The sequence below is a fragment of the Leopardus geoffroyi genome, chromosome C3, assembly GCF_018350155.1.
Source record: "Leopardus geoffroyi isolate Oge1 chromosome C3, O.geoffroyi_Oge1_pat1.0, whole genome shotgun sequence".
Lineage (NCBI taxonomy): Eukaryota > Metazoa > Chordata > Mammalia > Carnivora > Felidae > Leopardus > Leopardus geoffroyi.
In genome coordinates this window covers 4,873,848-4,900,421 of record NC_059338.1, presented here as the reverse complement: position 1 = coordinate 4,900,421, position 26,574 = coordinate 4,873,848, and the positions used below count along the sequence as shown (strand labels likewise).

Sequence of the window (26,574 nt, the reverse complement as noted above, 5' to 3'; positions counted from 1 at the left end):
CAACCAGAGGCTGGCCCGTCTTTAAAACTTGACTGAACTGTGACTTCAGGAAGGTTCTGCCACTGCAGACTGTCTCTCCTCATACTGTACGTGACAGAGGACACGCTCACTCTTACCTGTAGCTGCTTGATTCTCTAAGCCACCCACCCTGCCCCAGCAGCCCCCTTCCTCGTGGGAGGAGAGTATAGCAGAGAAAGGCCTCCTGGGGTGGCCTCTCTGGCTGGTCCACCTCTTGACATCTTGCGACCGAGGGACAAATCGTTAATCTAAGGATGAAGATAGCTGGGGCTTGGACACCTGTCTCGTCACTGGTTGCTGAATGAAAGTCCTAAGTTGAATCTTTGCCCTTATTGCTTGTGCTGCTATCCACCCCCACCCCCCGCCCCCCCGGCCCCCAACCAGGAATTCTGCATCCTGAGGCGGCCCGATTCTCCTAGAACAGGCCAGGAAGGAAGGGCAGAGTGAAGGGATGGAAGGCACTCCTTCCTCCTGCCCCTTTTCTTAGCAACTCTCAGACCAGATGTCAGCTGCTGCGTTTCCTCCCCAAGGCGGGGACGCGCGCACTCCTGTTGCCGGCGGGGTCGTGGAGTGGCCTGAAAACCATGCACTCTGGAATTGGTTGTGTATTTTCTCTCAGTAAAGCTTTTTTTTTTTTTTCTTCTTCTCCTTTCTGACTGCCGCTGTGTGTATGCGACATGTGGCCCATTCATTCGTGATGGACCGGGTTGGTCTCTTCCACTATAGGCTCCTGGCCCTGTCTCCCTTACGGTTTGAGGAGGTCTGGTCTGGGACAGCCGTGTTTCCAGGCCTGGGCTCCAGTGGAGCAGGCCCCATAGCTCAGGGCTACTCGGGAGACGGGTGGGGGGAGGCGGGGGGAAGGGTACCATTAGGGGTGTTCTCCAGGCTGCAGTGAGGGATTCGGGGTATCGCTCCCCCTCCCTTCCCCAGTCATTCAAAGACTCCAAAGTCCTGGTAATTCACAGAAATTCTAGAACCGGGTACAGTACAGTCACCTTTATTCCAGGGTTAGATAGAATGAGGCCGTGCACACTGCAGACAGGGGAGCACAGGATGGGGACGATCTCACAGCAGTACAGGGATGGGAGGGCAGGTTAGTCTTTTTAGATTGTTTTTGCCTTACAGAGATACTACTAGACTCTGTTGAAAATGACCCTGTCTCCCTTCTCCCATCTCACCCTCTCTCCTCTTCAGAGAAAGCTCCTAATTCCTTCCTCCGTCTCTCTCTCTCTCTCTCTCTCTTACACACACACACTCTCACATCACATATCCTGACCGGAAGGACAATTCGTGCTCAGTTTCCCCCTCCCAATTCTGCAAGTATCTCTCTGTCCTTGAGGGAGAAGCCAGACAGGGCTGGGGAAACTTGGGAAGGTCCTTTAAGGCAAAACTGTGTGGAGTACTCAAGGTGTATGTGTTAAGGCAGGTGTCCGCAGCGGTGGCCAGAGGGGACGGCTGGGCTGGGCTGGGCACAGAGGCGGCTCTCTCCGGCCAGTCTGGCTTCTTCCCTCCTCTGACAGCCAGCCCTCCGCTCCCACTTAAGTTTTGCTCCCACGTCTTCAAAGCTCTGAACTTAAAACTTTCTCTGAATAGTCTCTTGAAGATTGCATGTGAATTTAAACTTGAAGAAAGTTTCTTCGTTTTGACTACACAGCCACTGGACTGGCGCTCCCTTCACTGCACCTCCCCCCCCCCCCCCCGGCCCTAGCCTAGACACTAAGTTAATGCCAGACACAAGAAAGGGCAGACATGGCAGTGCGGGTTTAATATACATATATGTAGATATATATGTACACACAGTTAGCACGGTCAGGGCAGGGAGGGCATCTTGGCACAGGAAGGAGGCTGGGGTCACTGCACTCTAGTGATGGCTAGGAGGCATTCACGAGCCCAACACGCCAGGATAGTGGGGAAGATGGGCTACGGGCTAACAAGTCCCCTCCTGGACTGAACTGGTGGCGGGGGGGGGGGTGCGGGGAGGCGGGTGGTCAGTGCAAAGGAAGACACTGTAATTAGCTTCTTCCCTTCGTTCCAGCTGGGGGCGTTCTAGACCCAAGACAGGGAGGGTCGCCTGTAGTCACCACGCTGGGACCCTGTGGGTGGGACGGGGTTGGGGTTAAGACCTAAGGAGCTCATTCCTCAGTCTCCCTAGGTTTGGAGTCGGTGTGTGCAACAGTCTGAGTAGGAATAAAGGAGTGGAAAAGAGGGCCCCCCTCCCCACATCTGGTTTAGGGGGGCCTGCTCCCAGCATGGGCTCTGGGGGAGGCGGGAGGGTCTAATGCTGGGTGCTCCACAGGGTTTGAACTTCGGGGCCAGGAAGGGATCCAGTGGTCCTCTCTCCTTAGATCCCTGGCTCATACCCATCCTAGGCCCATGGGAGGGGAGCAAAATGGGACCTGCTGGGGCCCAGGCCCTCCAACCCGAGGAACCACTAGAAAAGACTCGTTGGCCAATCCAGCATGGGAGTACAAACTCGGAACTCTGGCTGTTCTTTGCCCCGTCCGGGTGGGGGTTGGGTAACCACTTTCCCTCCCGCTGCTCGTCATTAGGTCCACCCACCTCTCCCCAGGCCCTCACCCCCAGCTCGGCTCCTCAGTGTAGGAAAATACAGGTCCTTTCTGCTCCCACACTTCGGCCGTGTGGGGGAAGAGGGGAGGAAAGGGCAGTAGGAGGAATGTGCCCATTTCTATTTGCATAGAAACAGCCCCCACCTCCCCCTAAAGTGGGGAAACGAAGCCCCCCCCCCCAGCCCGACCCCCATCCTCTCACAAGGAGGAGAACTTAATGAGCTAGACATACAGACGGACAGCCAGAGCGTGCGCACACGCACACACACGCGCACAGTAAGGGGGTTAGGACCAGGTTAGTAAGTGGGTAGACTGGGGGGGTTGCCCTCGCCCCTCCCCTGGAGGCTGGGGGAAGGGAGTGGTCCAGTGAAGGTCCAACCTTCCTCCTCTCCTCCCCCTCGCTCAGGCTTTCTTCGGTGGCGGAGCCAGTTTGATGATCTCTTCCTCCGAGGGCTGCCGGATGATGTCTGGGGGCAAAAAGGGAGGTGTCCAGGGATGGGAGGCGTGGACGACAGCAGGCAGGCCCCGCCGCATCCGCCTCCGTTCTCCCCAGAGTCAAGTGCTCCAAGGATCACCCCTGGGCGGGGGGAGAGGTGCACGGTGAAGGCGTGGCCTCCTACCTTTGTACTTCTTGGCACTGGGGATGCGGGTCAGCTTGGTGTCCAGCTCATCCTCCTCGGAGATCTTCAGAACACGGGTTCTGTAGTCCACCACCATGGTGAGCAGGTCAGGGCGGCGAGAGATCTCGAAGATGTGCTCGATGTAGGAGAGGTTGTCTGAAGGAAGACGGAGACGGGTCGGCCAGGCTGGAGAGGCCTCCCCTGCCCCACCAGGCCAGGCTTCTGGGACCCACACTGGCTATCCGAGGGCACGCCCCTGGAAGGGGCGGGGCTGCCGAGCAGGACAAGAAAGCTAAGGCACCAACAGTAAATACAGAGGAGGACTTCCCGGGAAGAGCAGGTGGTTGGTCAGTGAAGTTTAAAACATTGGCGATTTAGAACGAGGGATTCGGGCTGAATACCAGGTTCCACGTTGCGGGGAGGGGAGAACAGAAGAGTTAAATGGCCTTCCTGACCCCCCACACCCACGCTGACTCCCTAGCACTCCTCCTCGTCAGCATCAGAAAGAATTTCCCGACAGCACCCGTGGGGGTGCAGGCCCCAGACCAGCCAGGAGAGATGCTGGGCCGTGGCCAGAAGGATGCTCTCCGTGGCTGGGCTGGTTCTAGACTGCAGACGCCCTCCGTCCTTCCTCCCTGGCTCCTCCCCTGTGACCCTCTGCAGCCGCCTCCCGACCGCTCGCCATGCTACAGGCAGACGAGTAACTCTCGCGGCCCACGGGGCCCACGGGTCACTTACCACCCGCCGAATACCACGTCCCTCAAGGCCCCCCACGGCGCAGCCTTAACTTACCTTTCCAGCCACCGCTAAATGTACCCTAGGCCCCACCAGCCAAGCCAAACAGGCCCCCTTTGCTCTTCCAGGCACACCAGACACTCCTGCCTCTGGGACTGTGGTCCTTTGCCAGGCATGCCCCCGCTTTGGACCCTGCCTTCGAAATACACTTGCCTTGCAGGGCTAGCTTAACGCACCGACTCCCCGCCCAAGCCACTCCCAGAGCAGTGGTCTCTAAAAGTGGATACGAAAACGTCGGAACCTGTGGTTTTACTTCTAATCTCATCGCCTTGACTTGTGTTTTAATGTGTTGTCACACATCTGACAATAGCACAGGGGCGTGTGAGCGCCCCCATTAGTGACTGACAGCACCGTAAGGCACGCGGGGACCACCACCCCCGGGTCTCTACTCGCAGCCTCTCTCCCGTCCTGCCGGAGAGGAGAGTGCTTGGCGCGTGCGGCCCTGACCTTGCTTCTCGCTGCCACCGCCAGGACTGAGCCCGAGAGGCCGCGGCCCCCGCCCACCTTTGTCCAGCTTGTTGTGGCTCTCCAGGAAGCTGAACCAGGCACTGCCAGTAGTGATCTCCTCGCTCTTCTCGCTGGGGATGTCCTCCTTGCAGGCCGATTTGAGCTGTTCCAGGTCTTCAAGGGTGATGTTGTTGGTCAGGTCCTGGAGGAGGGTCCCGTACTCGGCCATGACTGGGGGCGGGAGGAACAAAGGGAGAGGCGGCTGAGCTGGAGGTGCCAGTCCGGTTTCCTCACCGGCACCCGCCTCCACCAGCTCCCTCCACCCTGGCAGAGGCTGGAGGGGGGGGCCCCCGGCTGGAGGGAGAAAATGAAGACCCAAGGGCGGCGGGAGCAGTCGGGAAGAGACGAGAAGCTAGGGGCCAAGCTTCAGCCTAGAGTGACAAGTCACACCTCCTTCTCCCCCATCTTTTTTCATTTCTGCCCCCCCCCCAGCAGTAACCCTGGCAACAGCTCCCCTGACTGAGGAGGCGGTTACCATAGCAACCTGCTCCAGACTTTCTCACCCACTGCCTCCCAGGCCCCCCCCAGAATCGCCCCACCCACCTGCAACCCCTCCCCCTGTCAAAAAAAAAAAAAAAAAACCAACAAAACAAAAACCCCACAACACTCCAAAACGACCTTCAGGGAGAGGCAGGCTGGCCGGCCGTGGCAGTGAGAAGCTCTGGGAGGGGCGGGAGGGGCAGGAGGGGGGGCTGCTTGGTTAGAGCTCGTGTGTTCTAGCTCCCATTCTTCCCCAGAAGCAAAGGGGTCCCTCACTTCAACTCCCCACCGCCCCTCTAATGACTCATTTTGGATGGATGCCTAGGTGCTTGGTCTAACGGTCCCCTGGCCCCTCCGTGCCCCCCTGTATTCAGTCCTTAGGGCTCGGGCGGGCGGGGAGGGGGAAGCAACGGGCCACCCCCACCTTTGTGGAGCCCGTTTCTCCCTTGATGGCCGCCGGGCCTCCGCACAGCCCTCTCTCCTAGCCTTTGTGCTACGCCCGCAGCCCCCGCGCCCCAGAATACCAAGCGGCTGGCTCTGGCCCCCTGCCCGGTTCCCAGGCTGGCTGGGTGGCAGGGGAAGGGGTTTCGAGGCAGCTCTGGGAGAGTCTGGCAGCAAAGGGGCTGCCACCGCTGCCTGCACCCACGTCCGGCTGGCACCACCTTCGGGATGGGCTCCTGGAGGGGGCTTGGGCGAGGCTGGGGCTCCCCCAGGCCTTCACCCCACCCCTCTTTCGGGAAGATCTTGAAGTGGGAAGGTAGAGAACGTTCAAGGCCCTCCTTCCCACTAGGTAGGAAGCGTGACTAAGACAGGAAGAAGGAAGGTCAGACCTTAGAATGAACTTCTGGAAGTGATAAGATGTGAAACTCCGGTGCTGAGTTTAAAAGGGGCTCCCCCCCCCCCCACGATGAGTATATGTTTCTTTTATAATCAGAAAAGTAAAGCATTTTAAAAAGTAAGTTCTATCCTAAACTCTGGCTGAACCAAGGATTGGGACAAGGAGCTAGACGACCTTGTACTTGGCGGGGACTGCCCACAAATCACCCCAACGCTAGCCTGGGAACGTAGCAGACGGCGAGGGGCTGGCCTCACCCCATTTTCCTTATTTCTGGTCTAGGTGCAGGGAAACTGAGGCAGAGAGGCATGGCATAGTAAAAGGCGTGGACCCAGAAGTCCGCATTCCCAACCCCCTACTCGGACCGGAACCAACAAGCCTCCCTTGGTGGCAGGCACTGTGACACACACACACACACAATGAGCCAGCAGGACCCCCACAAGAAACAGGCACTCACGGGCACGCTCACTTGCAGAGTCAGGTGCAAGCAGACAGCAGGGCCCGGCGGCCGCCCCACCAGGCCGGGCCAGGAACAATGCTCTCTGACTGTCAGCACCAGGAGCCGTCGCTGCCTTGAAATCTAGGTCACAGCAGCAGGCTCTGGAGCCCAGCACCCCCCCCCCCAACCCCCTCCATAATCCCGGGCCAGGAGAGGGGGGTGACGGGCAGGGGGTCCAGGCATGAGGACATCAATGGGGGGGGGGGGTGGAGAGAGCTCAAAAGGAAGGGGCAGCACGCGAAGGAGGCAGGGTGCCCCCAAGAAGACCCTGCCCCCCCATGGAGGAGACCCTGGGACCAAGCCCTCGGCTGGGAAATGGGACAGCGGTTAGGGGTCTCCTGTCCATTTTCACGCAGAAGAGGCTGTAACTAGATCCTGTGGAAGGAGAATGTGTGTGTGCGTCTCTCCTGGAAGGAAGTTGGGTTTAGGGCTCTGAATCTAAAACACAGACTTCCAGGGGAGGTGGGCGGGGAGGGATTAATGTGTGAGTGAGCCACCCACGAAGGAGGGGGGCGGTGGGTAGGAGCTTTCTTAGAGCGCGAGGCAGACGCGAGGCCCCCAAGAGGCGCGGGGGTGGGGGGAACGTTGAGGGGCGCCGGGCACCGGGAGGTGGCGGTGGCGGGGTGTGGGGGTGCGTGCGTGTTCTGGGAATGGATGTGTACGTGCCAGGGCTGGATGGGTGGCGGTGAGCGTACGAGGTGTGTGTGTGTGTGTGTGTGTGTGTGTGTGTGTGTGCGCGTGTGTGTGAACGCCGCACGCGTGTGTCAGCTCTGTAATCACAGGCCCGAAAGCAGAGAGAAGGGAAGGGTGAGGAGGGCCCACAGAATGGAGGAAGAGCCGGGGCTGGGAGAGGGAAGGAGGCTGCAAAGGAGGGATCCTAGGGGAGGGTGCAGGGACTCCGCGGTTACCAGGGTGACCTCGGTTCTGCCCCCCCTCCCCCAGCGGTGGGGACAATGACACCACTGGATGGGAGGGGTGTGGGAGCGGCAAAGAGGGACAGAAGCTGTGCAGTGAGGCCCCCTGCGGGAGTGGGAAAGGCGGCCTGGGGGCTCCCTCCCTGGAGAGATCCGTCCAGCCAGGCCTGGGCGGGGCAGCAGGGGCAAGGCCAGCCCCTTGGGGAATTCTTGGGGTGCAAGGAAGTGGAATCTCCTTAGGTGGCTCTCAAGTCTCACAGACAAGCACCGTCCTCGGGGCGGTGTGGCCCCGGTGGGGCTTGGCAGAAGCCGGGCTCCTTCGCCCGGTCACTTTTGTCACCGAGACTCGGGATTCCTCAGGGCCCACAGAGGCGTCTCCTTCCCTCCCAGCCCTGCAAACTCTTCCAGGTCCCCGGAGCAGCACAGAGGTTGTCTGGGGAACACCAGGCAGCCTGGGCGGAGGCCATTCTTAGGACAGGATACCAAGGCAGGAACCGGGACCGGAGCTGAGGCTGCCAGGAAGTCAGTCCCCTTCCCTCCCAGATCATTCTGCGCTCTGCTCACTGCTTCCTCACACCTACCTTCCTTCCTTCCTTCCTTCCTTCCTTCCTCCCTCCCTCCCTCCCTCCCTCTCCTTCCAAGCTGGCCCCAGGTGGAGCCCTGACAAAAGTGGAAGTGATGGAGGAAGCTGGGGGGAGAGGGGCAGGTGGGGAGGATCTTACATGCAGGGAGCCCGGAGCAAGACAGGTGGGGGCCCTGGGGCACCACCTGCGGAAGCAGCGGGCCGGGGCACCCTGAGAAGCCTAGCAAATCGGGGTAACCCCTGTGCGTTGGGACACTACTTCAAGCCCATCCCCTCTCCCATTTGGTCCCAAACTCCCAGGAAACTTCAAAAGAAAGCCTCCCCCCCCCCCATCTGTGGCAGCTGCCGGAGTGGGGGGTGGAGGAGGTCTTCCACACCAGCAGGAGGGGGTCTTACTGCCTCGATTCTGGATCCGGGCATGGGGTGCCAGGCGAGGGGAAGCAGAGGGGTGAGTAGGGAGGGCAGGGTGCCCGTTCTACCCGGGCCCCAAGTTCAAGCAGTCCTAGTCCTAATGATTCCCTTAATAACCCACTCAGTTGACTTCTTCCCTTAGCTTCCATTCAGCTTTGGGGGGGGGGGGTGTCTTTCTTCCTGTAACAAAGGAAGAAGGGGGCTCTAAGACTCGGCCGGCCAGCCTGGGAATGAGGGGAGACGGGATACCCGGGCCTCAGGCTGACCAGGCAGGTGGGTTAGCCCTGGGCACAGAGGCCCTCAGTCTAAGAGAAGGCAGACGCCCCGCGATGGGGGCATCAGGAGACCTCTGGCATCGGGTCGGGCAGGGCAGAGAGGGCTGCCTGCTGGTGAGGTGGCCCGAGTGCTGGCCACTCAGCTGGTGGTGTCTCTCCTACTCCTGTTTCGGTTTCCTTCCCACCTCTCCCCCTCACCCATCTCCTCCTTCCTGCAGTCTCTGGCTCCCTTCCTCCTGTCCTATCAGTGGGCTGAAGCCGGTCTCACTGGGTGGTGGCCCCGAGTACCGAGGACCGCTGGGGTCTGTGACTCAGTGTCCCCCTCTGAACACCCAGGGCTACTACACTCTTAGGAAAGAGTGAGTTTCCCTGCTGCCCAGAGAGCGGCAGCTTGGGGAAGGGGGGGGAGGGGCTTGAACTGGTTGGCTGCGTCCAGGTGGCGCGTGAGGGTCCGCAGGGAAGGGGACGGCCCGGCAGGGCGTGACTCCGTGGCCCTCTTCACGCATGGCAACATGCACACAGGACGGGCACAGGTGTCGGGGGCGGTGAGGAAGTAGGCAACCGGGGCAGTGGGCAGCCCCGGGCATCTCTGGCAATCTCCCCAACGGAGTGTTTAGCCACAAAGGGAAGAGCAATTAAAGCTAATCGCTCTGACAGCCTGGGGGCCAGACTCGGCGAGAAACAAAACCCACACATTCAGCACGTTTCTCGAACTCCCCGGGGCCTCGCCCCATCCTGCTTTCGCCGGGTCCTGGCTCTCGGAGCCCATGCCGCCCAGCCCCCAGCCCTCTTCCCACTGCTCTGGCCACCTCGGCCTCGCTTCCTCCCCTCCCGTCCCCGACTCTGTCCCTGTCCCTCGCACACATTCTCCTCATTCTCTCTCTCTCTGACTTGGGCTTCATCCTTGGCTGACTCATACTCATTCTTTTTCTCCCTCTCCTCTTCTCCCACCCCCTCCTCCATCCCTGGGCCACTCGGGGCGCAGAAACCAGCCGCTCCCGGCACCTAAGTGGACCTGGGGGGGCAGAGGCCGCAGCAGCCCCTTACCTTCCCGGCTCCCCCAGCGTCGGGGCGCCAGGCGGGCTCACTCACTCCGGATCCCGTCTCCCTGTCCCTCTGTCTTAAAGAGGGGCAACCTGAGGCCCAGGGCTCGGAGACTGTGCCCAGACAATCAGGGTGGCCTGGGGACAGGGGCCCCCACTCAGCTGTCCCGCAGACAGATGTTCTCCCAGGGGACGTGCACATGGAGGCCGTGGGGGGAGGGGGTGGATGTGTAGTGCAGGGACGTTTGTGATTTGCTGTGTGCGAAGCGATGTGTGGAAGAGTCACATGGGTGTGTGTCACCGTGTGTGCTGGCGTGTCTCTCGTAGGTGTGCGTGTCCCTGTCGCTTCCGACACGGACTGGAGGAAATTAGGGCTTTCGCCTTAGCTGCTCCTCCTCGCCCCCGGCTCCCGCCCCCCTGCCCCGGACACGCGCCCGCCGGTCCCCCGGTGGCCCCCCGCGGGCCGCGGCGGGGGTCCTGGCCGAGCCGGCCCGCGCGGGAAGCGGGCTCCCGGCCGAGTGTCCCCGGGCCGGGCCCCGCACCCCGCACCCCGGCCGCCCCCCGCGGCCCCGGGTCGCCGCCCCTGCGCGCCCGCCCGGCCCCGAGCCCGACCCCGGCCCCGGCCCCGGCCCCGGCCCGCCTCTCACCGCCGCGGGCTGAGCGCTCAGGGCGCGGCTCTCCGGCGTCCCGGTTCCTGGGCAGCGTCCGGAGCCTCCTCCTCGGCTCCCGCCGCTCCTGCCGCCGCCGCCGCCGCCGCCGCTTCCGCCCGCCCAGCCCGAGTCCGAGCCCCGCGCGCCCCGCCCGGCCGGCCGGTGACGTCACGGCGGGGGCGGGGCGGGGCGGGGGCGGGGCTTGAGGGAGGGCCGGCGGGTGGGCTGCCGAGGGCCGCTGCCCGCGCCCCCGGGGACTGCGGGACCCGGCCCTCGGGTTTCGTTCTTTCCCAGCGGGACACCCTCGTCCCCTGGTTCCCTTTCGGTGGCCGCGGCGTCTGGGACCCCGGGGAGCACAGAGTGCGTTAGGGTTTAGGCGTTCGGCGGGCCTCGGGCCTCTGATCCTCTTAGCTGGCTGACCTGTGTTTGGAAAAACCTCTCTCCTCCCCTTCTGGGTCAGGGGACCCGCTAGCGAGGGATCGGAGGCTGGCTCGGGCTTCTCCACATTGGGGGCGGGGGCGTGGGCAGGGATGCAGGCGGGGATGCAGGAAGCAACACGGGGCCTCGTCCCCTTGACCTGGAGCCCCGGATCTTCTCTCCTCGGGGGTGATGCCCGGTTGTGTTCCTCTCACCTTTCCCGAATATATCGCCCTCCTGCCTTCCCCCCACCATGATGTAATTTTATTTTCTGGGGAGGAAAAGAGCAGCAGTGAGCTCAGCATGCAAATATAGACATCTTGCAACGCCGCACTTAGCTCTGTCTCCTAGCTCTGCCTCTCTGCCCAGGCCCAGCACCCGGCGGCGGCTCTCAACTTCCTCTCCACCCCTAGGGACTTTCCTCCCCCAGATTCTCAGCCAGACTGAAAGAGGGAAGGAAGAAGTGGGGAAGCATCTGTCTGCACCCCCATCTCCAGCTTGAGGGCTCTTGCCTCAACTCTGGCAGGGTCTGGCCCTGGGAAGAGGTCGGGGCCCCACCAGTTCCCCCGGCGACCTCTGGGAACGATCGCCCCGGCCTCCCTCGGTTGTGGCCTGGCAGAGCCGGGTCAGGCCTCCGGGACCCCTGCTTTCTTGGTCTGCACTGCCCCGGAAAGAGGCTCAGGCTCCTGGCGTCTTGGGTTTTCCATAGGCCTTCTCTCTGCTCTTCAGTGGCCCTCTCCTGGCACCACACTTCCAGAGTAAGACCGCCTCGTAATCTGCCTTTGAGGATATCTCGTTTGTTCTGCGTTATAGGACCGAACATCATTTCACTGACCTGTCGTTAAGACTCAGAGAGACTCCATGGTGTGTCTGTAGTCAGTGACAGGCTCAGATCTTCCCGAGGCAGCAGGCACGGGGGACTGGGGCTCCGTGCTGGCTCCCGTCCTTTCTTGGGTGGTTTATGCCTCTGAGACTCAGTGTCCTCACCGGTGAGATGGGGACGCTGATGCCCGTCTGCCAGGGCTCTTCTGAGATTCAGAAATCGTCTCTGAGGACTGGCACAGAGGGGGGCTTGAAACCTAGAAGCTTCTAGTTGGTGTGGGACCTCCCAGTGACCTGTACTAGATCGTAAGCTCCCTGTTAGAATCGCATCCGCCCAGGGCCCACAGCACGGATTAGACTGAGCATTAAATGGTTACCAGTTGGGTAAAAACACGCTCTCTGCCCTACACTCCTGCGCCTTCCGTAGGAGCGTGTCCCGGGTTCGTCTGTAGAGGTGACGCTTCGGTAACCTCGTGTCTCCTTCTTCCATACCGAGTGGCCCCCTAGTCTCTCAGCAGCGCCTTTCCACCTGGCCCATGACAACTGTCCCATCTGTGAGTTCCGGGCGTGATCAGTAGCTTGGTTCCGCGACTCGACGCCTGGCTCCCTTGCCCATACGCCAGCCTGGGCTGTGCCGGACAGAGTGCGGACCCCTCCAGGCAGGAACCCCGGCAGCCCAGATCCAGGGCCGGGGGAGGATCCTGAGTGTCCGAAACTCAATGTCTCCTCTCTATTTGGGACCACGACTCGGGGCCACGCTTCCCCAATTCCACCTTGTCTCTCCTGGTGGCCTCTGAGTGTGAGAGTCCCCTCCCCTCCCCTCCCCCTGCGCATCCCCCTGGGCACTGCCACAGGATTGAACTCAAACTCTGCCACCCGCCGTGCCCACCCATCCTCGCGGCCACCCCTGGAACGTCCAACTCTGCTGGTGTCTCTGGTCTCTCCTGTGCCCCCCTGCATGATACACATGAAAAGCACCTGCCCGTGCTTTTCAGGTTTCCCACTGACTGCAAGGTTCCTTCCCGAACTCCTTGGCCCCGTCGGACCCCACTCTTGATCGAAGGCCTAGAAAGATGCTCACTTTATGAAGCCATCAGAGACCCCTGTGACCTCTCTCTTCTGAGCCACCCTGTTCCTTTGTTCCTTCTTCCAACAGACGTTTGTTAAGCGCCACGTTTTGTGCTCCAGGCCCTGTGGGCACAGGGGCAAGGGGCCCCCGGTCCAGCGGGGGAAGACAGGCGTGTAAATGACGATCTAGGGTAGAACGCGCTGAGGACTGGAGTAGGAGCGGAGAGAGTGCGCGGCGTGACCCCAGAGGAGGGAACCGCAGGAGGGGCCGCCTCTGGGAAGGCCTCACCGAGGAGGTGCTATTTGGGCTCAGTCCCGACACTCAAATAAGAGCTGCAGGGGGGGTGCTATCAAGCAGCCCGTAATCACTTAATTACTTGTTGCTTTGTGTTTGTCTTCAATTGTTTAGTTGCTCGGCTCGACTTCCCAGGGAGGCTAATCAGCTCGGGAGCAGGGACAGGCCCGGCCCTCCGTCTTCTCCCTGAGCCTGTCTGTGAGCAATGCTGGACAAACACCATGTGTTGGGGGGCGGCGGGGTGGGGGTGGAAGCTTGTTGACTAGTAGCAGATAAATAATCCACTCTCCTCTGGGACGACTGCCTGGAGGGAGCCCCGCCTCCTTCTATCAGCGCCCTCACAAGGCACCCACACCTAACACTCCCCCCTCCCACCACCCCGTCCTCCGGCTGCCCCCCTCCTGCCACGGGGTGAGGCCTCCTCAGCAGACACTGGTTCTTGCTGCCCCAGATCCTTTATTGAGGCCTCTCATTTGACCCAAATACATTAACAAGAGATGGCTGAGAGACAGCCCCAAACACAGGGCCCGCCCTTCCTCCTGGCCAGGGACAGGCCGGGTCAGAAGGATGCCGGATTTGAGAGTGTGGGGAAGAGTGTGCGCGGGTGGAGGGAACCGAGGAGGAAAGAGTCCCAGGAAAGATTGTACAGAGTGATGGACGAAACGAATATAGCGGGCCCAGGGCCACCGTGGGATAGGACTCGAGTCAGCTGAGGCGCCCGGGCTGGCACGTGGGTTAAGAATGGGATCTGTCCTCGTCCGGTGAGGGTCAGGGGCTCAGCACTCAGCCGGCGGACCCCGGCGCGCCCCAGGGCAGAGAGTGACCCGGTGTCCCTGGAGGGGCCCAGGGAGGGACAGGGGAGGCGGAAGAGATCACGGGGAGGAGAGCGGGCGGGCTGGGACACGGCGGCCACAATAACTAGTCATCGTCGTCGTCCTCGTCGTCGTCGTCGTCCTCCGTGTTGATCTCGCCCTCCAGCACGTCCTCCAGCCAGTCCTCCAGCTCCTCAGCGGAAGGCAGGTCCTCCTCGTCGTCCATCTCCAGCCACACGCTGTCCGCCTGGGTGAGGCACACACAGGGGACCCGAGCTAAGCCCCACTCAGGTCTTCAGACCCGTCACAGGGCTCCCTGAGTCCTTGCCTACGTCCTCTGTCCCTTCCCTGCCCCTGTCACGGCCGGGGGCGGGGCAGGGGGGTGCTGTTCAGGTGGAGGTCTGGGCTGGGATAGTGGCTTGGCGAGGAGACCCTCTCCCTCAGCCTCTCCAACACACCCGTCGTGCCCTTGATGAGGGACCACTGGTGGCTCCTCGTGGCCAGAGAACAGAGCCAGCAGCCCTTCAGACCAAGGCTTTCCTAACCTGCTTTCCCAGCACCGTCCGCAGAAACCTCTCGACTCTCACGCCATAAGAACCAAAACAACCACAACAACAAATGACCTGCCTTTTCCAGAACCTGGGATTCATTTCCCTACTTTTGACTTTTGGCACTAACTTTTCCATCGGTCTGGGGATGGCTTCTCACAACTTCCACGTGGGGGACTCCTATAGGTTGTCCAGGCTCCACTTTATTTTATTTATTTAATTATTTATTTGGGACAGAGAGAGGCAGAGCACGAACGGGGGAGGGGCAGCGAGAGAGGGAGACACAGAATCGGAAACAGGCTCCAGGCTCCGAGCCATCAGCCCAGAGCCCGACGCGGGGCTCGAACTCGCGGACCGCGAGATCGTGACCTGAGCTGAAGTCGGACGCTCAACCGACTGCGCCACGCAGGCGCCCCATCAGGGTCCACTTTAAATGCCACTCCTTTGAAACCCTTCTCTCGGATTCTCTGCCGCAGAAGCAGCTTTGATTTCTGTGCCTCCCTGGCATTTTACGGGGCCCTTTATGATAGAGTTTACGAGATCCGGCCGCGTAGTTAACAGAGCACCTGCCTCCCCAGTCGGACTGACAATTGTATTAACGAAAAGACCGTGGCTCCACTCAGCGCACCTCCGCGAGCACGTCTGGGGCACCTGCCACGAGGGAGCGAGAAGCTTTCTGCCCTCAAAGGGCGCGGAGTCGGCTGGGAGGGGCAGGCGTAACACACAAAGAGCCACAGAGAAGTCACGTTCTCAATGCCACGTGGGCGCTGGGAGTGGCGAGGAGGGGTGGGACTCCAAACGGGGCGTCTGGACATACTTCGTGGAGGAGACGGGCTGTGACCCGGGCCTTGAGGATGAGAAGCCGGTTCCAGCAGGGGTGTGTTCAGGGCCCGAGTCTCTCCCCCTCCCCGCAGCCAGGAGCCCGGCCGCGTCTCATTCCTCTGGGCAGGGTTCAATGCCCAGTCAGCAGAGCAGGGGATGTGGGCTGGGCCGGGAAGCAGAGTCAGGGGCCAGCGGGGCACGAGGGAAGGAGACTCACATCAGTAACGTTGACGACTCCTATCTGTGGGGCCGACAGGTCGATGTCAAACGTCTTCTCCCAGTATGGCACCAGCTGTGAAGAGAGCATGTGTGGTTAGTTAACAGGAGTCCAGGAACACACGAATCCGGGAGGGCGAGCGCGAGGCTCAGCCCAGGGGTAGAGGAAGGTCCCCCTGAACCCATGTGGATGGGGGACAGGCCCAGCCGTAAGGCCCAAAGGGAAGGAGCGGAGGTAAGCAGTGACAGGGAAAAATCCCAGAGGGAAAGAAAGTATCAGGAGGGTCGGCTGGAGACATTGGCCTTTCCTTTCCGAGGAAAACTGCGTGGCAAACCCCTGTTTCCTGAGCCCTGATCTGTTACTGCGTGACCTTGTGACCTTGGGCAAGTCACTCCTCGATGACCCTCAGCTTCTACACGTCTAAACTGAGGTCATTATCCCTGGTCATTGCCAACGTCCCTCACGTTTCCATTCGTTCACGCTTTCAACAATGAGTATTGGGGGGCTGCCTGGGTGGCTCTGTTGGTTACGCATCAGGCTTCGGCTCAGGTCATGATCTCAGTTTGTGGGTTCGAGCCCCGCGTCGGGCTCTGTGCCGACAGCTCGGAGCCTGGAGCCCGCTTTGGATTCTGCATCTCCCTCTCTCTCTGCCCTCCCCTGCTCACGCTCTGTCTCTCTCTCTCTCTCTCTCTCTGTCTTTCAAGAATAAATAAAAAATGTCAAAAAAATTAAAAAAATAAGTAAACATTAACGAGCGCTAGGTGTTGGGGACCCCGCTGGGCACAAAGCTGTCCCCTGACAATGGGATCCCTGTGCTTGGACTCTGTGATTGTGTAGACCCACCTGCAGAATAGGGTGTCCATCTGGCCCCCCCCAAAACTCTGGGCGTTTGTAGGAGAAGTCAGCCCTGGGCACACGAGCTACCCGCCTAGCCTCTGCTCTGGGAATCGGGTGCCACGTTCTGTGAGATTCCCTTCCCATCCTGCTTCCCCTTCTCAGGGTGCCTTTCCTGCCCGCGGTGCCCTTGAACCTGTACTGGACATAACCTCCCGAGGTCCTCGAGCCAGGAGTTGGGGCCGGGACCCTGAAGGAAGCCCGTCTCAGAAAGTGCCACCGTGAGGCGGGGGGTGGGGGTTAGGAGAGCCGTGCCCCTCACCAGTGGGAAGTCGTCGGGGTCGATCCAGATGATGCTGAGGTCGGGGTTATCAGTGTTATCTTGAGCCACGGACTTGAGCGTCTCCAAGAACTCGTAGCCATCTTGTAGGGAAGGCAGGGAAGAAGTGTCAGGTGGGGCAGGGGAGAAGGGGACACGGACGCGGCGGGTGTCCTGACGGCCCCCCACTGCCCGCCATTGCCCGCGGATCCCCAGGAATGCCTCCCGTTGAAGCCTGGTCACTCACAAACACCCGCGTCCCCCTCTCACCGGTGCCCCCCCATCCAATCCTGAGACCGGCGTCCCCCTCTCACCGGTGCCCCCCCATCCAATCCTGCATTCCTCCCTCACCAGGATCAGCTTCCTCTGCGAAGGCCACAATGTGAATTCCGTCCATGTCGTCTTCCTGTTAGGGGGAGGGGGGCTTAGCTGTGCTCCCCGAAGTTAGAGAGCCAGACACACCCTACCTCTTCCTTGAACCTGAGTTGGATGGGAATCCAGCTTCTGGATTCAAGGACAGGTACGTCCTCGGGGTGGTGGCCCTGTCCCAAGGGACACGGCTCGCTTCAGCGCCAGGGCCCCCACACCTCTGTTGCAAACCCGCTAGCCCCAGATCTCGGGGCTCCTCCCCCTGTTTTCTTTGACAGCTTTTGCGTGTCTCGTTCGTGGCACGTCCTTCGGCACGAAACCCTCCGCACTCTGCCGGTGCATCGATTTCCTACAAGCGAGGGCACAGCAGGTGGGAATATTCCCGGGGCTTGAGTCCTCAGTCACCCCTGCTCCCCTAGGGGCCCGGCCCCATCCAGGGGACACTCACCCAGGTTTCGTACATGCTCTCGGGCTTCAGCTTCCTCAGGGTGGATCTGGAAGAGACCGTCACTACTCAGTGGGCGACAAGGATGCCCTCCCAGGGGACCCTCGCAGCGGAGGCTGCCTCTGGGTCAAGCCTCGGGCACAGCCGGCTCGTAGCCCAGAACAGAGCCATCTGGCAAAGTCTAAGCTCTGGGCACCAGGCCCAGATCATTGCCTGGTTAAAGCAGGTGGGAGAACCCAGAGTGGGCCAGCGGACTGGGAGAGAAATCTTTGGAAGAAAGGTAAGACCTGGGCGTCTGGGCATCCACTCGTTCACTCATTACAGCTGAGAGTCTCTGAAGTTCTAGGCCCCAGGCCAGGTGCCGTGTCGATGGAGCTGGACGAAGCTGACCGGCCCTGCCCCGGTCTAGTGGGGGGAGTGAGAGTTGGTGGCGTTTACACCAATGAGTGGGTATTTCCAGTTGTGGAGTGCAGGCAGGGCCTCTCGGCCTCAGCACCACTGACATGTGGGGCCGGACAATTCTGTTGCGGGGGGCTGTCTTGGGGGCACTGGAGGAGGTCAGGCAGCGCCCCCGCTTCTACCCAGCAGCGCTCTCCTCAACCGGAAATGTCTCCCACGCGGCCAGCTGTCCCCTGGAGGGCGAAGTCCTCCCCCACCTCACCCCCGTCAAGAACCGCTGATGCAGGGCGACGACGAGGAAGGACAGAGCCAGATCTGGGTTAGGATCCCATTCTGACACCCCCTACCAGTACCCGTGGGGTGTGTTGACCCTGCTCCCCACCTCCTGTGTTCCTCCACGAAGCTGACAATCTCCTCCTCGCTGTTGGGCTTGTCTGGGATGGTCACGGGCTCTTCCATGAAGGCCTCGTAGAAATCAATCTCATTCAGCTTCAGGGTCAGCTTCTTTGCCACCTTTGGGGGAGGGGGTGGGGGGAGTGGAGCAGGGGGATGTGGGTCACGGGGCGAGGCAGTGTCACGGGGAGCAGCCCTTAGAAAGGAGGTCAGACAGCCCGGGCCCTTGTCACTGCCACTGTGACAATGGACAAGTGTCTTGACTGCTCTGGGCTTTGGCCGAACGCTAGGGGGGTGGGTTAGGGAATCTAAAATCTTTGGGGCGCGCGCGAGAGGCCCGAGGTGGGGGTGGGGTGAGGAGGGTCCTGTGTAGGGAGGGACCGTAGGTTCTGGGAGAGAGGTCTGGAGGGCAGCTGTGGGGAGCGAGGGGGACCCCATACGGCCACGGGGAGGAGAACCTTGCTGTCGAAGGTGGCGAAGAAGGGGATGTAGGGGTGAAACTCCTCCGCGGCGTCCTCGTAGGCCTTGTAATCTGAGGGAGTAACTCGGAGTCAGTCTCTGGGGAGGCCAGGGTCGGCCGGGGAGCCACGTCCCCTCTGTTTCTCCCCAAGGCTCCTTCGGCCAGAGGGGTTCGTTCTGAGACCCCACCCCTCAGTCCTCTGAGAGCAGCTGCACTTTAGCGGGGAAGGTGGGGCGCTGGGGGTGCCCATCTGGGAGCCCCCAGTGCAGGTGGGTCGGAGAGAGGAGGGCGTAGAGATGGGGAGACAGTGGGCCGAGTGGGGGTTAGGGGGACAGATAAAACGGGGGTCCAAGGAGGGACACCTGGGAGTTACCCACGCTCTGAATCTTTGCTCTTGAAGTAGCCAATGAGCTTGATCTCGTCCTCAATGTTCTCAAATGCCTGCAGCTCTCGTTCACCCTCGATCAGTTCCACGGGGTCCTCTAGGACCTGGAGGAGCGGGGCCAGCGGCGAGAGTGTGAGTTCTCTCCTCGCTGGAAGGAGGAGGAGAGGGAGGAGGGAGGCAGGGCTGAGAGGGAGGCAGGGGCTGTCCATCACCTGCAAGCGTGTGTGTGTGTGTGTGTGTGTGCGTGTGTGCGCGCGTGCACATGTGCATGGCTGGACTCGGTCGGCGAAGGGTGTCAAGACTTAAAGCCACGCCGTTAGGGGCAGGGGACCCTCACATCGAGTAGAAACTCCACCAGGGTGTCAGCAGAGAACTCGCCATCGTACTCGATGACTTCATCTCCCTTGAACACGTAGATGCTGTCTTCTTCCGTGAGTCCTGGCGAGCCAGAGCCAGAGGTGAGCCCCGGCCGCCGGGCTGCCCACCGGTCCAGGGCCCGCGCCAGCGTCCCTGGACCCCACGTCCTCCTCTCCACTCTCCCTTCCCCCGCCCCTCTCCCCTCCCTTCAGACCCCACAGCCCTGGGATCTGTGCCATTGGCTCTAGTCCAGGCGGCTCTCCAGGGGGTGTGTGTGGGGGGGGCTGGGGCTGTCCGGGAGAAAGTGGGATCAGTGGGATCCCTGGCTTCCTTCACCTCCTGGGAGGACTCGGGCCGCTCGCTGCCAGTCCAGCCCTCTAACCCACTGCTATTACTGACTAGATGACTTCATCACTGACCGTCCTCCCCAGCCACACCCGGAGCCCAGTTCGGGCCTGTGCTGCTCCCTGGTGGCCAGTGTATAACCCCCGGGGGCCCCAGCTCTGGACGGAGGGGTGTGACTGGGCCTCTCCAGCCTCGCCGCCGGTGGTGTTCCCTGGCGTCCCCTTTCCCCCAGCACCTAGCCCTGATTCTTAGGTGAGTATAAAGGCCACCTGCCCCCTCTTTCTGGGATTTGAGTCTGGGTCTCTCTAAGGAGTAAAGGAGATGCCAGAACCCCAGCCATAATCGTCCCAATTTCAGTCTCCCCGCCCCCACCTCCGACTCCATTCCCAGTGGGCACCGTGGGGCCCTTGGCCTAGACAAGGGCTGCCCTCCGAGTCGCCGGCCTGGGCCCCGTCCCACACTCCAGGCCTCCCCTGTCCCACACGCTGCCTCGCCCCTGCCGGTCCCTTACCTAGTTTCTTGGCTACTGCCGCGTCCTTCTCAGAGTCCACCAGCCCGAAGCCAACGCCCTTGTCTTCCAGGACTTGGGCCGCTAACTGGAGGGAACGGAGGGTTAAAGTCGGCTCCAGGATTCTGTTCCCATCTCGGGGGGCTTCCCGGTGGGGTCGTTTGGGGTACAGAAGGCTTGCCCTGGGTGCCGCGCGAGGATCCGGGGCCTCTCCCCGTGCCCTGCAAGCCCACCCCTTTGGTCTGCGGTCCAGTGTTGGCCCCTGACCCCTACGTGGCCCTCGTCGGTGTGCTTCTGATCCTGCCCTTGAAGGGGTGATCCTTCCCGGTTCCTGAGGGGGTTCCTGAGGGAGGCCCTGCCTGCAGAGTGACCGAGGCCCTGCCCCCCATCCTGATTGAAGGCCACGCTCGGTGTGGGGTGACATTAGAAGCCCCTGAGTAACCCCCACTGGGGAGAGCTTTGGAGGGCAGGAGGGTGTGGGGGGAGTCTGGTCATGTCCCTGAGGAGTGGGGAAAGCCAGAGGGTCACGGTGGCCACCGCTTGTCACCTTCAGAGGCAGAGACTCCAGCAGGCCCTAGAGGGGGCCCAGGCAGGGCACTCCTCCCCCTCTTTACCCCAGCCCCTCACTCCCACTGGACCCTGCCCCCTCGGCCTCCCGGCTGGACCCTGGAGCCCGATGCACTCTGCCGAGGGCGCCCCACCTAACAGACCCTGGTGACGAATCCTCAGGAGGATGGGGAAGGGAGGCTGCTGGCAGGTGGATGGCCAGAGACGTTGAACGCTCAGGATAAAAATACTCAGCGCATGAATCAGATGGCAGGTTCTAGCAGCCACAGGGACACACACACACACACACACACACACACACACACACGGGAGCCTGCGGTCCTTCCTCCGGGCGGGCCGAGGCCCATCCATACTGCCAAGGGCCGCAGAAGCTTGGGTGAGAAGACATCCTTATCCCAGGATGGAGAGTGTGTGTGACCACACGTCCCAGTTGTCCCCAGACACGAACTTTTGCTCTCGTTCTGAAGTCCACTTGGGGGTGAGAGGAAGCTTCCCGCAAAGAGAAGCGGAGGGGAAAGGCATTCTGCAAGAATTTTCCAACCAGGGCATGCGGCCTGGCCCAGTCTGGGCAGGGAGAGGGAGCGAGGGAGAGGGAGCGAGGCCACGGTGGTCTCCGTGGAACCACCAGCCGGGAAGCGGATGCAAACGAATGTCGATGAAGGTGGATGAATGTGCAAACGAATGTCGAGGGCGTTTAAAATTCATACCGGGCGGGTCTCCTTGGGGTGCAGCCACTAGGCCGGGGCCGCAGCGCCCCACAGTGTGGCTCTTCCCCTGTCCTCTGAAGAGCGTCCCTTTCCTTTTTGGAGCCCCCCCTTCCGAGGACACCCGGGTCCTGGCCAAACCCAGCGCTTCGCGGCGTGGAGGCGAGGTCTCCCCGCAGCCTCTCTGGCCCGCGACGGCCTGACTGGGGTGGGACTTTGGGTTCCAAGTCTCCCTTCTCTTGTGGCGAAGGCCACACGCCCTTGTGTCCACTGCTGTCCCTCGCGCCCCCCCCCCCCCCGCCCAGGCCCCCTCAGAGGCTGCGCGCACTCGCCGGCTGGGCTCGCGGAGGGGGGGGCGGGCGTGCCCGTGGGCCTGCGGAGCCCCCCACTCACCTCCAGGATCAGCTCTTCCATTTCGAACTGTCTCTGGGAGGCCTTGTCGTCCTCGGGGGGCTCGTGGTAGAGCAGCGCCAGCACCTCGTACTTCTTGAAAATGTTCTTGTAGTTCTTCGCGTTGACGTTGACCACGCGGTCCACACCGTCGTACTCGGGGAAGTCCAGCCCGTCCTCCCCCCGCACCCCCGGCCTGGGTGTCCCCAGCAGCAGCAGCAGCAGCAGCAATGCCAGCCGCGGGCCGGGCACGGCCGCGGCCCCCATCCTGTCTGCAGTGCCCATGGGCGTCGCGGGGTCTGGGTCGGGTCGGCTGTCCTGGTCCAGAAGAGGGTGGCCGGGGCAGGGAGGGGCCCTGGGTCCTGAATCCCGAGTTAGGGGCTCACGGTGGGGGCGGGGTGGGGAAGGGCCCAGAGCAGTGGACAGAGGACACTGCTGGGTCCCGGACAGGCTGCCGACAGAGCCAAGAGTGAAAGGGTCAGGAGGAGGGATAGGAGCGGGGGGCGGGGAGGGAACCGGAGCCGGCCCCGAAGTTGGCACCCGTCGGCCCCCACCTGGTCGCATCTAAATATGTCTCTCGGCCTGGCAGGAGAGAGGATAACCTTCTGAGGCCAGGGCAGCTCCGCGAGGGCCGAGAGAGACCCTCCCACCTCCTACACCTCACCCCGCGCCCCAGCCTCCCAGAGCCCCTCCCCCGCCCCTTCCCCGCCGTCCAGGACTCCTCAGCACGGTCCCCAGGCCGGCCTAGAAGCTCATCGCCATATTAAGAAAGGAAAAGGCCTGAGCTAAAAATAAGACCAGATGAGTCCGAGGTAAATGATGCTGGGCTGGGGGAGGGGAGGTGTGGGGTAATTAGGGAGAGCCCGGGGAGGGCCAGGGTACTCGGACTGAGGGGAATGGGGGTGGAGAGGAGGGATTCTGGGTCAGAGATTGAGTTCACGAACACAGGGCACGAGGGGCACGGACGCTGGACTGCCTCGTCGTCGTCGTCGTCGGAAAACCCGGGAAGCTCCTCCGGACGAGGTCTGTTTGCTCGATCCCGCGGGCGGAGGGGGCCGTGGAAAGCAAGCGGGCTGCAGAAAGAGACCCCCTTGCACTTCCCTTCAGAGAGCCAGGACCAGGGATGAGGTCATCCTCTGAATAAAAGACGGAGCCTCGTCCAGGACTGGCCACCTGGCTCAGCCCCAGCCAGTTTCCTGTGCTTCACTCAACACTCCTCAGTCGGGACGCAGGGAAGGACGGGGCGGGCGGGGGGCAAGGAGCCCTGGCTGCCGTCCACCCCGCAGACATGCGAGGCGGGGGTTTCTCTCCGCGAGGAGGCCCAGGAGAGGAGGGGAACCGTCCAGCCGCCTCCTGCCTCCTGCCTCCTGCTCGCGCTCTGCACTCCCATCGAAGGGGACCCGGTTCTCCAGGGCACGCGGGGAGGGAGGCTTCCCCAGGCTGGACCACGATGCATTCTCGCAAAGGGGATCAGGTGTAAACGCCAGGGGAAAGGTTAAAACCCGAAGAGGTGGGACCTCGACCCGAACCCCAGCCGAGGAGGTGGATTCATTCTGTGCACCTGAGAGTTGGTGGGAGGAGGGACTCTAACTTCCTGCGCCCCAGCCCCGGGGGACGAGCACCAGAGAGGAGCTCCGCTCTAGGCTCCTGGGAAGGAAGGGCCCTCTTCTCGGCCCTCCAGGGCTCTTACCATGCACAGGTAAACTGAGGCACGAGGGAAGCCAGGGAAGAGGCTGGATCAAAGTCAGAAGTCCTCCCTTCCCACCCTGAGGGATCTCCGACTTTGGAGAGACAGGGTTTAGTGTGCACCCAGGCAGGGGCGTGACATTATCTTAGGAGGAATAACTTTGCCCCCTCCTGTGGGGTGGACCTTGCACAGCTAAGCAAGGAAGGCCACAGAAAATCTCAAGAATGTGGCAGGAGTGGGTCCAAGAGAGACAGCTGTCACTGGAGCAGGAGAGGCCGCAGCTAACCTGAGCAGGGCTGGTGGGAGCTGGAGAGGCCTCAGAACGTTTCTCCTGGTCTCACAGGAGAGCCGCTGTCGTGCCCACAGCCCCGCAGCCAGAGGGCAGGAGGGAGGGCCGGGATTTCTTCCCTCCGCCGCACGTTGGTGGGGGGTGAGACCCTGGAACACCGGCCGTGTCCCCCAGGACGCTGACCTCCTGCTCCCCCAAGGATGTGAGATGGGGCGAAAAGGTGACCTTGGCCCCGCAGCCCCCCCACCTTCTCCCACTCCGTTCCCACTCCCTGCCCTTGGCCCTCCAGGCCTAGCCAGTCCTTCCCAACAGCTGTACCCTCCCCTCCTGCCCCCTGCCTGCTCTCCCTGCTGCTGTGTTTCCTACTTTCTGCTCTGTCCCTTCTCTCTGAGCCCCTGCCTTCAGGCCCTTGGACTTGTAAGCCTCAGCCGCTGATATCAAATGACCCTGAGTCGGGGCCTCTGTATTTTTAACCCACCAGACACCCGAGGCTCCTGCTATTGAAACCCGAGGAGCTGGCCCCTCCGTGCTCCCCGTGCTCTCCGTGCTCCCTCACTCCCCACACCCTGGCCCCTCTGTCCTCCAGGTCTGGTTCAGTCCTGTCAGCAGCGGAGAAGGACCCCAGGCGGATATAGCCCTGTCCCTAGGGGACCTGGTGCTGGAGGGGGGAGGCTGACAGGTGGGAGAGACCTCAGAAGGGGAGGAGTGGCTGGTGACCCCCTACGATGGCTTCCTCTTTGCCACCCCATGGCCTCTCGTTCCCTAGAACCGTCCGCGGACCTTCCTCCCTTGCCGTCCTTTTGTTCTGTTTTGTCTTTTGTTTCTTGTTTTGTCGGTGTGTATTTTCGGCCCGGCCCACGCCGGAGGACTAGTCTGTGGGTGGTTAAGGGCACAGGTTTTGGAATCCGACAGACCTTGGTTTCCTCATCTAAGAAACGGGGTGGCTGATAAGAATCTGTGTGTTGTGTGAACTCGCGGATGGGGCGTGCGAGGCCCTCGTCCCACTGCCAGGCACGTGTACTCTCACTTAACACATACGCTTTGTTTTTGGTGACAGTCTACGACTTCCCCCAGCTTTCCTTAGCATTCTCCCCAGCCCTGCGGGCTTTGGGGACATGGCCCCTGAAGACGTGTGCCAATGAGCTGACCCGCAGCGTGAAGCCCAGGGAGCAAGAGCCAGCAAGTGGGTGAAGGGGGAGGGGCCGCCCCCGAGGGAGACACTCCCAGGCTCGTCTTCCTCCTCCACCTGCGACCAGCGCCGGAGCCTGGCGGAGACCAGGATTTGGGGAATGTCTGTCACCCTGTGCAGAGCCTGGGGTGCGAGGGGCAAGGGCGCTTCACCCACAGTCGAGGCTCCAGGGATCCAGAATGGGGTGGGGTCAAGATGGCCCGACAGCGGGCCGCGGAGGGCGGACCGGCGGCCCCGTCCCCAGAGGAAGGCATTCACCACTCGCCCTGTGACACTTCTCAGGTCCTGTCTGGACCTCAGGCTCTTCATTGACTTCATCAGGTCTTTTCTAGTGCTAAAGCTCCATGAGGAGTCCAACCGCCAGCCGGGACGTGGCGCCTGTGGCCCCCTCTCCAGGCGGTGGCCCCACTCTTTCTCCCTCGCCTGCACCCGTGTCTCTGATCCTGCTTGACTTGTCCTGGCCTGGTTTTCCTCCACATCTTCAGACTCGAAGTTGGGGGCTAGCCCTCGAGGGGCAGAGATGCTTGAGTCCGACCCCCTCCCCGCCTCCACTTGGTCCCCGAAAGACTGCCCTGCGGGGCTCCCATGGAGATCTAGGGGGACGGTGGCATGATAACCCCCTGTCTCCAGAAACCAGACAGACGCATCCAGCCAGGTGAGGGCCATGGCAAACATTTACTCTCTAGACTGGCAACTGATTCAACAGGACAGTGCCTTCCGCTGGGCTTCCCGTCCACCCGCCCGGTCTCCTAGCCCCAGTGCCCTCAGCGCAGCCCCAGGCTCGCCTGTCCCTAGCGTCTCTGCTCCACTCGCCCCCTCTGCTCCACTCGCTCCCCTCTCTTCCTGTGCCGAGTTCAGTAATAGGTCTCTCTCTCCAGCCAGCCTGTGGAAGAGAGGACACCGGAGTGAACTGGGGATGGGGGAGGGGAGGTCTGGGGGGGCGGGGCGTGAGGCACGAGGGGGCCGAGGACAAGGTGGGAGGCACCGCGGACAGGAAGGAACAGAGCGGGAAGGCCAGGACCACGGGGCCTGTCTGGCAGCAAAAACCCGGGGGCAGTGGGGTGGGGGGGCAAGGGGCCCGCGGCAACAGGGCAGGAGGGGAGAGCCAGTGGGGAGGCCGGTGACTGCTGAGAGCAGGGCGCAGGGAGCCTCACCGCCAGGATGACGACGGATGATGAGCCTTCGGATTTCATCGTAGATAAAGATAAGAGCACTGTAGGGAGTGGCACAGAGCCACCAGGCTGTCCTGTAGGGAGTAAGAGTTGGTCAGTGGGGCAGCGAGGGAGGGGCCAGAGGAAGCAGGGGCAGAGGACAGCGAACAGAACCGTGTGACCTGTTGTGGTGTGCAGGGTTGAGCCCTACCTTTCAGGAGGCCTGAGCCTGGCGGGGGAGGGAGGAGACAGAAACACAAGCAGCCACAGATAACAGAACGCGATAACAAAACGCGACAAACGCCGAATTAGAGGCACACGCGGTGTTCCTGGCTTCTGTGGAGTCGCTCAGGGCGACCCCTGTTGCCCTGCAGGTAGTCGGGGCCTTGCGCCCGCACAGGGAAGGTTGTCTGAGTAGGACGCGTCTACCTGAGTCTAGACGTGTGGGGGCATTTCACCAAGGGATGGATATACGTGTCCATATGGCAAACACGCGGAAAGTTCTTCTGCCGGTTGACCCTCTTCTGTAACTAGAGGCCGGGGAGAGAGACTCTGGGGAGGAGTCAAATCAGTGCCACGTCTGTT

The 26,574-nt window shown here is 61.8% G+C and overlaps 3 protein-coding genes and 1 long non-coding RNA gene across 7 annotated transcripts in view; 1 reads left to right on the top strand and 3 right to left on the bottom strand.

Moving 5' to 3' along the window:
- Window positions 1-999: 999 nt before the first annotated feature.
- On the bottom strand, window positions 1,000-10,341 carry PEA15 (proliferation and apoptosis adaptor protein 15). The gene is made up of 4 exons (XM_045455114.1): window positions 10,195-10,341; window positions 4,505-4,678; window positions 3,206-3,361; window positions 1,000-3,052 (listed from the first exon to the last, which is right to left on the bottom strand). The coding sequence occupies exons 2-4, from the start codon at window positions 4,674-4,676 to the stop codon at window positions 2,988-2,990; spliced, it is 393 nt and encodes a 130-aa protein (XP_045311070.1). The 5' UTR covers window positions 4,677-4,678; window positions 10,195-10,341; the 3' UTR covers window positions 1,000-2,987.
- A 2,897-nt stretch (window positions 10,342-13,238) lies between these two features.
- Window positions 13,239-22,278, bottom strand: CASQ1 (calsequestrin 1). Its single transcript, XM_045455112.1, has 11 exons — window positions 21,677-22,278; window positions 20,016-20,100; window positions 19,140-19,240; window positions 18,795-18,906; window positions 18,416-18,489; window positions 17,947-18,077; window positions 17,169-17,214; window positions 16,703-16,757; window positions 16,355-16,455; window positions 15,199-15,273; window positions 13,239-13,858 (listed from the first exon to the last, which is right to left on the bottom strand). The coding sequence occupies exons 1-11, from the start codon at window positions 22,235-22,237 to the stop codon at window positions 13,718-13,720; spliced, it is 1,482 nt and encodes a 493-aa protein (XP_045311068.1). The 5' UTR covers window positions 22,238-22,278; the 3' UTR covers window positions 13,239-13,717.
- A 93-nt stretch (window positions 22,279-22,371) lies between these two features.
- On the top strand, window positions 22,372-22,879 carry LOC123586167. Its single transcript, XR_006706643.1, has 2 exons — window positions 22,372-22,485; window positions 22,622-22,879. It is a non-coding gene; the product is annotated as an uncharacterized LOC123586167 (long non-coding RNA).
- Window positions 22,880-25,659: 2,780 nt separating this feature from the next.
- Window positions 25,660-26,574, bottom strand: part of ATP1A4 (ATPase Na+/K+ transporting subunit alpha 4) — a 29,768-nt gene continuing 28,853 nt past the window's right edge. For all 4 annotated transcript variants that reach the window (XM_045455105.1, XM_045455104.1, XM_045455107.1 and 1 more), the window contains exons 22-23: window positions 25,993-26,084; window positions 25,660-25,721 (exon numbers count right to left, since the gene is read on the bottom strand). In XM_045455105.1, coding sequence (XP_045311061.1) covers window positions 25,693-25,721; window positions 25,993-26,084 — 121 coding nt within the window. In that variant the 3' untranslated portion in view covers window positions 25,660-25,692. The remainder of the gene's footprint in view (window positions 25,722-25,992; window positions 26,085-26,574) is intronic.

What these genes read in the sequence shown, in the direction of transcription:
- PEA15 (XM_045455114.1), bottom strand. Translation starts at nt 4,676, where the DNA reads ATGGCCGAGTACGGGACCCTCCTCCAGGACCTGACCAACAACATCACC. An exon ending in CCACAACAAGCTGGACAAAG is followed by an intron (nt 3,362 to 4,504) that starts GTGGGCGGGGGC and finishes GTCTTCCTTCAG; the next exon opens with ACAACCTCTCCTACATCGAG. An exon ending in CAGTGCCAAGAAGTACAAAG is followed by an intron (nt 3,053 to 3,205) that starts GTAGGAGGCCAC and finishes TTTTGCCCCCAG; the next exon opens with ACATCATCCGGCAGCCCTCG.
- CASQ1 (XM_045455112.1), bottom strand. Translation starts at nt 22,237, where the DNA reads ATGCGACCAGGTGGGGGCCGACGGGTGCCAACTTCGGGGCCGGCTCCG. An exon ending in GGCAGTAGCCAAGAAACTAG is followed by an intron (nt 19,241 to 20,015) that starts GTAAGGGACCGG and finishes CTGGCTCGCCAG; the next exon opens with GACTCACGGAAGAAGACAGC. An exon ending in TGGTGGAGTTTCTACTCGAT is followed by an intron (nt 18,907 to 19,139) that starts GTGAGGGTCCCC and finishes CCGCTCCTCCAG; the next exon opens with GTCCTAGAGGACCCCGTGGA.